Here is an 11,627-nt window from a genome sequence, read left to right as displayed (position 1 = left end):
CTGAGTTAGTGAGATCCCACCAGCTATGGCCTGACAGTGAGGAGAGCCAGCATTGGACTCTCAATATGCGTGACAGTTGTATGACTGGGGCAGATGGTGAGGCCAATGGCAATGAGACCAGGATTTATCTCTACCGATTATACTGGTATTTTGGAACCCATTTTCTATGGAGGGATACCTTGCTCAGCCCAGATATAGTGGGGAGGGCCTTGGTACTCACTCAAAACAATGTGCTACACTTTATTGACTTCTCATGGGAAGCCTTACCCTCTCTGAGGACTGGATGGAGAGGTGGAATGGGGGAAAATGGAGGAAGTGAGAGGAGGGGAGGGAGGGAGATCTGGAATTGGTATGTAAAATGAGAATAAATTAATTTAAAAAGATTTTCCCTTTCCTTATGTTGATATAACATGTAGCTTTATTCCATTAGTTCCAGATGGTTCAGATGTTGTGAAACAAATTTTTCTGGGATGTTGCCTTGAAATCCTTTATAGGAAGAGGGACCCCATGGTTCTTTTCAGGTTACACAGGTCATCTCTTACCAAACACTGAGGATGCAAACCTCTGCATGCAACTACTCCAGAGTTTCTCCTGAGTCAGAATTTTAACCTGTTATACTAGTGAAAAATGATTGATCTTTCTCTCTAGTCATCCCTCAGCTGGTCCCTTTGCAGCTCTCACAGTAATCTCTGTCACTGTCCTGCTAGGAGTAAATTCCACCTTCCTAGAGCACCGAGAACACAGGGCAGATTAAGTGCTCATCTTGGTCTTTGGGAAACATGGACACATAGGGATACCTCGGTACATCTAAGAGGTCCAAGGCCAGGACACAGCAGTGTCAGCTTTGGGATGATCTGTTATTCTCTGGGGGCATAGAAATGATTATCAGCCTTGTTGCTCAATGTGTTGCTTGAAGGTAAAATATAAAGAGATAAAAGTTGAGGGATGTGAGACAGCACTGAAAGTAGAAGGGACGGAACAGTGTCTTGGACAGACATTACCCATAAAAACCTGTTGGATTCTGGGAAGTTTTCCTGCCTAGGAGAACACTGAGCTTAGAGGAAGGAAGGACAACTGAACTTGGTGGCTGTGTTGGAGCTGAAGCTCTTCTTCTCAGAGGAAGGACAACACAGTGAGAAGATAAATGATGATGTCCTCTGTGCTTTCCTGCAAGGGGTACAACCCCTGGCACAGGTTCCTATTCACAGGTAAGCATACCTACTCTCTATGTGTGAAAGAAAGGGAACTCATAAGCAAGATAGAGTCTCCAAAATTGGACAGGAAACCCAGGAAAGACTCAGGGTTTCTGCTTTAAGTCAAAGGTCAGAAAGTACCATGACGTACAGAGGCTCAGCAGCCAGAAAACCTCATCATTTCAGTGATGAGGAAAAGTAAAAAGCCCCAAACACTCAGTATTCAAAGTCAGGCATATTAGTTGTCAGTTTTTGAAGTCTGATATCCCCAATCATGACAGGGTGACTCTTCAAGCAGATACCAAATTGTGGTGGGCCAGTGAGATTGTTCATTGTACAGATATACAAGCAAGCTAAATTTATTCCTCAATCCACATATTGTAGATGTAGATAATGGATTCCTGAAGGATAAATCCTCTCCTCCACATAGGAGCTGACACATGCAACTGTAGATGTGCATGCTAGGACACATGCTTCCATACAAACACCATTGCATGGACTGGCACATGCACACACTAAGACAGGTCCTTTATAAACACACACATATAATAAAAAATTATAAAATGTTTGAGTAAGTTATTGACATTATTGTCAAACTTAGGAACTATGTAGATAAACCCATGGGTGTAGTTCTTCCTTTGTATTTTCCTTCCTTCCTTCCTTCCTTCCTTCCTTCCTTCCTTCCTTCCTCCTTCCTTCCTTCCTTCCTTCCTTTCTTCTTTCCTTCTTCTTTCTGCTTCCCACTGGTGCCTGTGTCCTTTATGGAAATGAACCTTACAAAGAGAACAGGGCCTCACAAAACTGTGGTAAAAGTGGACTAGAAATCAGGTTGTCTGGGACATGAAGTCGCAGGTTGGCTAGAACCACAAGGGAAACAGGAAGAGTCAGATAGTGAAAGACACTGTAGCAGAGATCACAGAAGCCTTGAATCTTGCACCAAATACTCTTTATTTGAAGAGGGATATGGGGACAGTGTGTTGGGAGCCAGGAAGACACCTGAGAAAAAAATCCTATATACAGGAAAAGATATAGTCAGAGGCTTAGAGTGAATGGAGGTCATACTGTTCACCTCTATCAAGGAGGGTGGACACACACCTACCTATACACCTCAGCTGAGTGAAGAACACACATCAGTGTTGATGTTGACTGTTTTCCTCTCTTTCTGCCTAGCCTCCCTTTTAACCTGTTGGCACCTGTCCACCACTGTCAAAATCACAATTGACTCAGTGCCATCCCAAGTGGTTGAAGGAGAAAACGTCCTTCTACGTGCCAACAATCTGCCACAGAATCTTCTAACTTTTGCCTGGTTCAAAGGGGTGACAAATATGAACTTCAGAATTGCATTATATACACTGACCACTAATCTAAGTATGGTGGGGCCTGAAAATAATGGTAGAGAAGTTGTGTACAGCAATGGATCCCTGTGGATCAAAAATGTCTCCCAGAATGACACAGGATTTTATATACTACAAACAGTAAATATAGGTGGAAAAATTGTATCTACAGCAACCACATACCTCCACGTGTACGGTAAGTGATTCTCTATGAACTCTGGGTTCCAGGTGGTACTCATTTCAGTAGACACACAGAGAAACATCAAACTTAGCTTGTGTCTATGTCGCCTTTGTGTTGTGTTCTCATGTTGGGGTTTGAGCATTTGGAGCAGGGCATACATGATAGATAACAATTGGAATAGGTCAGAGTCCTTCATCTAATGTCACCTTGTAGGCAGCTAGATGCATGGTGAGTAACTCAGTCTAGGGTATCAGACACTGTCTAGACTCCCGGGGTTCTCATAAGGAATGTGTCCTTGAGAACGTCCTCAAGGGACAGAAAGTGGACCTGGTTGAGAATGCAATGGGATCCTCACAGAACGGTCAACCCTAGGAAGCCCTGGTGGGCTCAACACCAAGTAGTTCAACACCAGGTAGCATGGACAAGCATTTTACTAGGGTTACATTTTGACTTCTTGATATCAGGGAACATTATTTTTTTTAATAGTTGAGGTCGCTTCAACTAGTCACCAGTTGTAACCAGCTAGTCCACTGTCATGAGAGCTACCTTTATGCTGGATCCCAAGACACTTTCTCCAGAGATTCAGAAGTGAGAGCGTAGCTCAACAGGTGTCTATGTCATGCAATAAATTTCCTGATGTGCTTATAAGACTTCCAGGAAGGTCATGGTTGCCAAGAGAAACAGAGAACATAAGTCCTTCTGACAATTTGCTTGTCCTCTGGGGTGCAGCTCAGAGAATTCTCCCCTGGAGGAAAATGACTAGAAGACCTCAGTTATAGAAATGTCTTCTGCACCCAAACCCCTACACTGAGACATACTGTTGCACAAATTCTCAGGTGAATTTAAATTGTAAACAAATGTCAGACACAATGCCAATGAAAAAATTTCACACTATATAGCCAAACCAATGAAGTTCTTAAATCCATGAGTATACAGATTCAAGAATATCTTTCATTCATTCTTTTCTCTACCAGTGTATGAAATTTTCTAGGCAGCATTTTCTTTGAAAATATAAGACAAATCATAGTTCTTAAATTGCTCCATTTTGAGTGAGTTTAAAGAAAAAAAAAGCCAGAATGCAAAGTCAAATGTTGACTGGTACCACAAGAGGAGCAGATCAACAACAACAAAAGTCATAGCGGGAAGTTGCAGGGTCTGTAGCAGAAGAGGTCAAACAGGTATTACCCCAACATAAATAAAAAGTATTTATTATACCATAAATACTGAGGGCAGTGTGCCAGGGCATGTTGACAACTGAGGAGAGAGTGCGATATAGTGGAAATTACTATTTTGGGGACAATGAGAACATATAGGTCATGTGCTAACCTCCAGCAAGTAGTAAAGCGAGTCATTCATTCAAAAACCTAGGCTGAGAAATTAACATAGCTGTTCAGAACAGAGATATTCATCTTATCAAAATGCAAAGGTGCCTATTAGATTGATGGATTATTCTCTTTTCTTCTAGCCTCCCTTTTCACCTGTGGGCATCCTCCACCCTCTGCCCAGCCCACTATTGAATTAGTGCCACCCAGTGTTGCTGAAGGGGCAAGTGTACTTCTACTTGTTGACAATCTTCCAGAGAATCTTAAAGCTCTTTTTTGGTACAAAGGGGTGTTTGCGGTGAAGAAATTTGAGGTTGCCAGACACATAAGAGCAATAGATTCAAGTGTGCAGGGGCCTGCACACAGTGGTAGAGAGTTATTGTTCAGCAATGGATCCCTGCTGCTCCACAACGTCATTGGGAATGACTCTGGATTCTACACCCTACGAACTCTGAGTACAGATCTAAAAGCTGAAATAGCACGTGTGCAACTCCAGGTGGACAGTAAGTGTAAGTGATTCTCATTGATGTTTTCAGTGCTGGATGAAGCTTAGACACACAGAACTGCCATGCCTGTTTCCCTTTCTTGGGGATTGAGAGCTTAGTGCAGGACATCTATGGTAGAGACAAAAAGTCATTGATTAGACTCTGCAGTGTGACTCCCTGCAATATCAAGGAAGATACTGATGAAAAGTAACCCATCATAAGATACTCTGTCCAGTATCTTGGGGTCCTGTCCATGTATGTGAGGAAAACATGACATCCTCAGAGAGAGGTAAGCAACAGGAAGCCCTGGCCACTGTAATATGTTCCAGACTTGACTATATATGACCCTGGGGATTTTTGTGCAGGATTCAATTCTTACTTCTAAGAGCCAACAGGGAAATAGGGCTTTTGACTTTCCATGCCAAACTCGGCTATATATTAGCTCCGAATTGAGAGTATCATAAATAAAATCTAGCAACTGGTACAGAGACCATGGAGAAGTATAGATTACTGATATGTCTTTTTCACCCTGTTCTCTTTTCTTCCCCAAAGGCTGATAGGCCAGATGTGGAATGCCAGAAGTGAGCTGGACCTCCCTCCACTAATCTAAAAAAAACCCTATATATTATATACTACAGGCTTGCTCACAGGCCAATCTGATAATCTGATAGTGGCATTTTTAATTGAGTCTCCTACTTCCAAAGACCTCTAGCTTGTGTCAGCTTTACATAAAGCCTGGTACCTCAGTCTTTTCTATGACTTGAGCATGCTGAGAAGATCAGACTGTTCCTGACTTCACGCAGCCCAAGTTGGATGCAGAGCAAAGTTCTAAGACCTTTAGTCAGGGGTTAACTAGAGTCATAAAGCAAACTGAACACAAGGCAGAAAATGAAATTCTATGGTCTGTAGCGTTAAAAGGGAGGCATCATCTAAAATTACAGTGATCATGAGTATGCACAGTATCTGACTGAGGGCAATGAGGTGTCAGCCATTTAGACAATAGCAGAGTCAGCTCCTTGCAGAAGAAATAACACATCAGAAGCACTGAGGAAGTGGAGATCATGTTGCTGGCCACCACCTTGAAGGATAGACACACCCACAATGTATCTCAAAACTGAGTAATGAATCCATCTGTTTAGTAAAGAGGTTGCCATCTTTTCACCAACCCAATGTTCTTCAATTGATGACTTTTTTCTCTTCCAGCCTCCAATTCTAAATGTTGTAATCCTTTCACCTCTGTCCAAGTAAAAGTGAAATCAGTGCCTTCATATGCTGCTGAAGGGGAAAGCGTTCTTCTCCTAGTTCATAATTTGCCAGAAGACCTTCAAATGTTTTCCTGGTACAAATCAGTATATAGAACAGACATCTTTAAAATTGCAGAATACAACAGAGCCATAAATTCTATCATCCTGGGACTTGCCCACAGCCAAAGAGAAATGGTGTACACCAACGGATCCCTGCTTATCCACAACATCACCAAGGAAGATGCAGGAATGTACATGCTAGAAACTTTAAACAGAGACTACAAATTTGAAAAAACACATGTGCAGCTCCATGTGAACAGTTAAGTGACCATTTATGACTTCTAACTGTTGATTGTGGTTATTATCTTACTTCATACAATGAACTCTTAGGACTGAGATGTACTTACTCATTCCCTCACAGCATTGTGTCCCTACACTAGGATTTAGACACTTACTGAAAGACATGCATAGGTTAGACAAACGACAGTAGATCAGAACCCCTTACCAGTCTCCCCTTGCAGAGAGAAGAATGTGTGTTGGATAACTCAGCATGAAGGATATCAGACTCAGCTCAGACACCTGGGGCTCTCACCATGCAAATGGCCCAAGAAAGACTCTGTGAGAGTCAGGCTGGCACTGTGTGAGGAAGCCATGGTGTCCTCAGAGAGGGAACCAGCAAGTCCTGACTCCAAAGCTGTGTCTTTGGTTCTTAATTTAATTTCCTGTTATTGTTGGTAGGGAACAAGTCTTTACTAACTGTCCAAGTCCCATAGATTGTGGAACCAACACTGCACTGACATGGGAGCTACAGTTAGGTAGCTCACCTTGGCATGTCCTCTTTTGAGTACAAACATACAGGTTATCAGACCATTAGCATATTATTCTGATGGGTTTATGAGACTTCCCAGGAAGGTCAATGTCCCAAATGGTAGAAACAGATGAAATAGTTACCCCATACTCCTTCTTATTCTCAGAGGTTTTGCCAAGGGAATTCTCTTCTGCAAGTAAATAGTAACAGATTCTGTTGATTTGAGGGGCTCCCCCACTACAAGGTCAGGTTGCTGTCCTTAGTGAACCTCAAATCATAGGCAAAGCAGTAATCATTTCCAACATGTCTTATTATAGGGAAATTGAGACACAGAAAACTCAGGAACTGAATCAGAGTCTTACTACTTGGGTGGCAGATACGAAGCACAAGACAAACCTATGGCCTCAGGTCCAACTTCTCTCCTCATGAGGCTTTATTACATGTGAAGAATAGAAGGATGGTTGAGTTCTCTGAACGACTACTTGTCTGTTCCTTTGTAGAGCCTGTGACACAGCCGATCATTCGAGTCATCAACACCACAGTCACAGTACAGACCTCTGTGGTCTTCACTTGCTTCACAGCTGACACTGGAATCTCCATTCACTGGATCTTCAATAACCAGAGTCTGCAACTCACAGAGAGGATGAAGCTTTCCCCAACAAAGTGCCAACTCAGCATAGATCCTGCCATGGGGGAGGATGCTGGAAAATATCAGTGTGAAGTCTCCAACAAAGTCAGTTCAAAAACCAGTCTCCCAGTCAGGTTGGATGTGATGGATAAGTGACCTCTTCTCTCATCCTACAGTACAATGCCAGTGTCTGTTTATTAATGGGGTATGAAACAGAGGAAAGTTAAGAAGTAAAAATTGTCAGCTATCATCAGATACAGTCATTACGGTGACTTACATCTATAATCCTGGAATAAATGTGCACATGGAAAAGCCACGGTTTAAAGTGAGACTCGGCTTCTAAAGGAAAATAAAATCACCAGTGCAGTAAATGCTATTATTTATTTTAAAATGACTGGAAGGAACACACCAAACAACAGGGATCATATGGGATGTTTATTGGCAAAGGGGTAGAAAAGGGGACAGAGAAAGAGACAGACAAGGAGGAAGAGAAGGGGGCAAAAAAGGGACAAAATGTGGGCAGAAACTGGTACCTAGGGACAAGAGTGCCAGAAGAGAAAGAAATAGGAGGTGGGAAAGGTCTGCCTTTTATAATGGAACATAATGAATGTGGACAGTGGGCGTTCTTAGTGGCTGCAGTTGAGCACGTATCCTGTCAGGACCCTAAGGGCAGGCCAGTGCAAATGCCTAAATACTAACATTTCTCCATTTTGTTTATTATAAAAAAATAAGGAGTTGTAAAGGGGTAGCATATGAGGCAGGGATGAAGACATTATGTTCTCAAGACTGCTTCATGCCAACCTGCGGGGTTTTGGGAGACCTGAGAAAGTTGGGGAGCTGGCTGTGTCCTGGGTTATCTGGTTGTTTCACTTCACTGTTCAGGTTCTATGGAACTTTCAGGTGCCATTTGACCTGGCAAAATGCTCTCAGAGGTGTACCCAAGTTGACTCCCTAGAGCACAGAAGAACTTTGAGTTTACAAAAAGAGATAAGTTATAGAAACATTAGAAAGCAACCAAAGAGAATATAGTGGCAGAGTATAGTGTTTAGTACTCTGACAGAGCTGTACTAATAGATTATCAGAATTCTATCAATTAATATCAAGATTTTGAATAGCAACATAGTGAGAGGGAGAAATCTGGAATATGTTTCATTTATATATCTCAAATCACTTTCTCCTATTAGCACTTAAGCCTTCCTATCTTCATATGAACAAACCTTGAAGCACCCGTTCCTTTCCCATCAACACACAGCATCACATTAACACCTTCTTTCTATCCAATTTACCAGATACAGGTGGTTGATTACTGATGGCAGTCAACAGTAAAAAATGTAACAATATAAATTTGTACCAAACTGTTAAGACTGTCTCCTGATAAATCAAGGAAGGGTTAAATGGTAAGGATCACCAGAACCAAATGGAAACTGGAAAACAGGGGGCCTGTGAGCAGGGACTGAAGAAGCACAGAGACCAGCATTGCCTTTGACAAGTCATGAGGGCCTCTGCTCAAATGTCCAACACTGGGAAAAGGACACTTTTGGGGGACCAGAAAATCCTTTATAGAATATATGTCTTGTTTATCAAATACCTTATGTATCAAACACGTCACCACTTATTTAAGTTCTCTAGAAATTTGGTTTTGAACATTTGGTAAAGACATAGGTGTACTTAGGTGTAAATTTATAAGTCAGCTTTTGTTAATCTTGATAGAACTTTATAACCTTCAATTTTATCACCATATAGAGTATATAGAGAATATTTTAAACTAAAGTTGAATCACATATAACTTAACATTTCTATATCATACTATCCAAAATATTTGAGGCTTGTAGTTTTCTTAGTCTAGAAGGAAATAAAATGAACAGAGAGCTCATTAGGATTAAGAAATGTACTCCGTACCCTTAGTAAAAGATGACTGCCAGCCATGTAGCTGCTTATATCATGAAAAGGTCACCAGACAAGATGGAAGAGAGCCATGTGGTTGCTGTTTAAAATATGTTTTTCTAAACATTAGTTACATGCTCATTGAGAGAGGGAGAGACGACAGACATAAGCATGTCTTGGAGGAAAGAAAAAGAAAGTGGAGAATTATTTGCCTATTCCCCAACTTCCTGGTCTGAAATGTACTGAAGCCAGTCTTACATCCACGGGAATGATCAGAGACAGATAGTCCTGCCAGAGAGTCACGCATTGGTATTGAATGGAAGGAAAAGTTCTCAGTCAACAAGAAAGCAAATGTGTGGCAGGTGGAGCAGATGAGTAGGATCCTAGCATGAAGTGGGCATCTTTGGCAGGCTCTGCCGAGGTAAGCAAATATGCCACACACACAACAGAGTTAGTGCAAAAGATTTATTGGGAGGGGGAGAGCAAAAAAGTGGAAGAGTGAAAGATTGCATAAGAGTGGGAACTTGAGAGAGGCAAGCAGAGAAGAAGAAGAAAAGCAAGAAGAGAAGAGGAGATAAGAAAGAAAGTTAGAGACAAAGAAAGGTCTAAAATGCAAGAGATGAAGCAAAGAGAATGAACTCTGCCTGGCAGGTACTTTTAAATGGTGTACATGTTGCATAGCTGATGGTTGCTTGGGACCTGTTGGCATACAACTGCTTAGGACAAAAGAGGTTGTCTGCTGCTGTGCAAATTAACATCATAATTCTTTAATAAAAGAAGCAGATTTAGATATAGAAGACCTCAGCTTTTTGTCTATTTGAGAGCTTAATAGGCTTCATAGCTAGTGGGAGATGGGTAGAAGAACAGGAAGAAAGAACAGAGAGAATGCTTAGAGTGAAGATAAGAGAAAGCTTGAGAACAGGGTATTCTACCAGATTATTGGCAGAATGTTGCAAAAGTCCTGTAAAATATCAGGATATAGTGTGCCAGGAAGTGATCATTTAGATTGATAATTAAGGGCCAGAACTGACTGCAAAAGTGGAAAAATTTAGAAGACCTTAAGCATAAAAGTGTGAGGTTTTCTAAGAGGCATCCCAGTGGGGAGCTTGGAGGTGTAGATGATGATTTAGTTCCCATGAGTGAGGAAAAGAAGATCCAAGGGTTTGCAATTCTTGCCATCCTAGGAATTCAGAGATGATCTGTTGAGGAGGCACAGGCTGCTCAGTGAGTAGTAACACACAGGCACAGGTCAAGGTTCTGAGCCTTAAATATGTGGCTCTGAGCCTGAAGAAACCTAGATTACCTGGCACCAAGACTTGTCCAAGAAACCATAGTCAATAGATGAATCCTCACTCATGGGGAATGACCAGAGTGGAGAAAGGGGAGTCTCACCAATCATGCTGGTGTGAGATGGAAGGATCCAGTGATCTGTTAGTTGAAGAAGTGAGGCTATTGTATGTGGACTGGGTTCCAGGGTCTCAGCATGCCTTGACCACCAGCAGGCAGAAGGGAAGCACCAGGAGTACGAGTCAAGTCTCACAGAACCAAAGTTATAATTGGTTTAAAAACAGCAGAAAGGAATCATGCCAAACAACAGAGTTCACATAGGAGGTTTATTGGAAGAGGAAAGAGAAGGGGCACAAAAGAGGGCAGAGAAGGACATGGGGGGAAGACTGGTACCTGGAGACAATAGTGGTAGAAGAGAAAGACGGGGGTAGACAAGGTATGCTTTTTATAAGGGAGCATAGTGGATGTGCACAGGGGCTGCAGTTGAGAACATAACCTGTCAGGACCTTAAAGGCAGGCCAGTACAGATATCTGAATACTAATGGTAAACATAATTGCAAAAAGTCTAAGAGCTTAGGGTGTGGATCAAATATATATCCAAACCTCAGAATCCATGGAAACTAATTTCAGGGATCCCAAATTTCTGAATGTAGTGTGTCCCTTGTTAAAATGGTGTAGTATTTGCACAGAGATAAAACATTCTTTCATATGCTCCAATAGAAAACTATTGGTAAAAACCTAACACCAATAATATCAATCATGCATGTAAAGTGAGGAAGAGTGACAGGAGAAGGGTCTGCCCAGGTTTCACTGTGCACATAGCTGGTTTCTAGTTTTGATCCTCTGACTGTTTGATACACAGGTGTAAAATTCATGGTATAAGGATTCTGACACTGACATTTACAGTGAAACCTTGCACATGATGATTTTCCTTTTGGAAGAATTAATCTAATTAGATCTAATCAATAAAAACCAAATGTCAGATATTAGGGTAAAAATCTCGTCATGGATCTGGAATTAGCTGCCAGTTGCTTCCTACCTCTCTCCATTCCTCCATCCCAAAGGGACCAAGATCCTGTCTTCACCCCACCTTATCATTTCCTGTCTCCACCCACTAATTTGTGGGATTAAAGGTGTGAGCCTGAGTACTGGGACTAAAGGTGTGTGTCATCACTTCCAGCTTCTGTGGTTAACTAGTGTCTAGCTACACCCTCTGATCTCCAGGTAAGCTTTATTTTTCAGAACACAAACTAAATATCAC

General features: G+C 41.8%; 1 protein-coding gene across 2 annotated transcripts; it reads left to right on the top strand.

The window, feature by feature from the left end:
- Window positions 1-1,144: 1,144 nt before the first annotated feature.
- Window positions 1,145-7,351, top strand: LOC125405128 (pregnancy-specific glycoprotein 22-like). 2 transcript variants are annotated; one of them, XM_048441479.3, is made up of 5 exons: window positions 1,145-1,208; window positions 2,364-2,723; window positions 4,174-4,533; window positions 5,719-6,078; window positions 7,068-7,351. In XM_048441479.3, exons 1-5 carry the CDS (start codon window positions 1,145-1,147, stop codon window positions 7,349-7,351), a joined length of 1,428 nt encoding a protein of 475 aa, XP_048297436.3. The 2 variants fall into 2 exon arrangements, with proteins under 2 accessions (XP_048297436.3, XP_085549111.2); XM_085692985.2 differs by lacking the exon at window positions 5,719-6,078.
- Window positions 7,352-11,627: the final 4,276 nt, after the last annotated feature.

Source organism: Myodes glareolus, chromosome 1, assembly GCF_982192425.1.
Source record: "Myodes glareolus chromosome 1, mMyoGla1.1, whole genome shotgun sequence".
NCBI classification, from domain to species: Eukaryota; Metazoa; Chordata; class Mammalia; order Rodentia; family Cricetidae; genus Myodes; species Myodes glareolus.
Note: the sequence above shows the minus strand (reverse complement) of the source record. Positions and strands in the feature narration are given on the sequence as shown.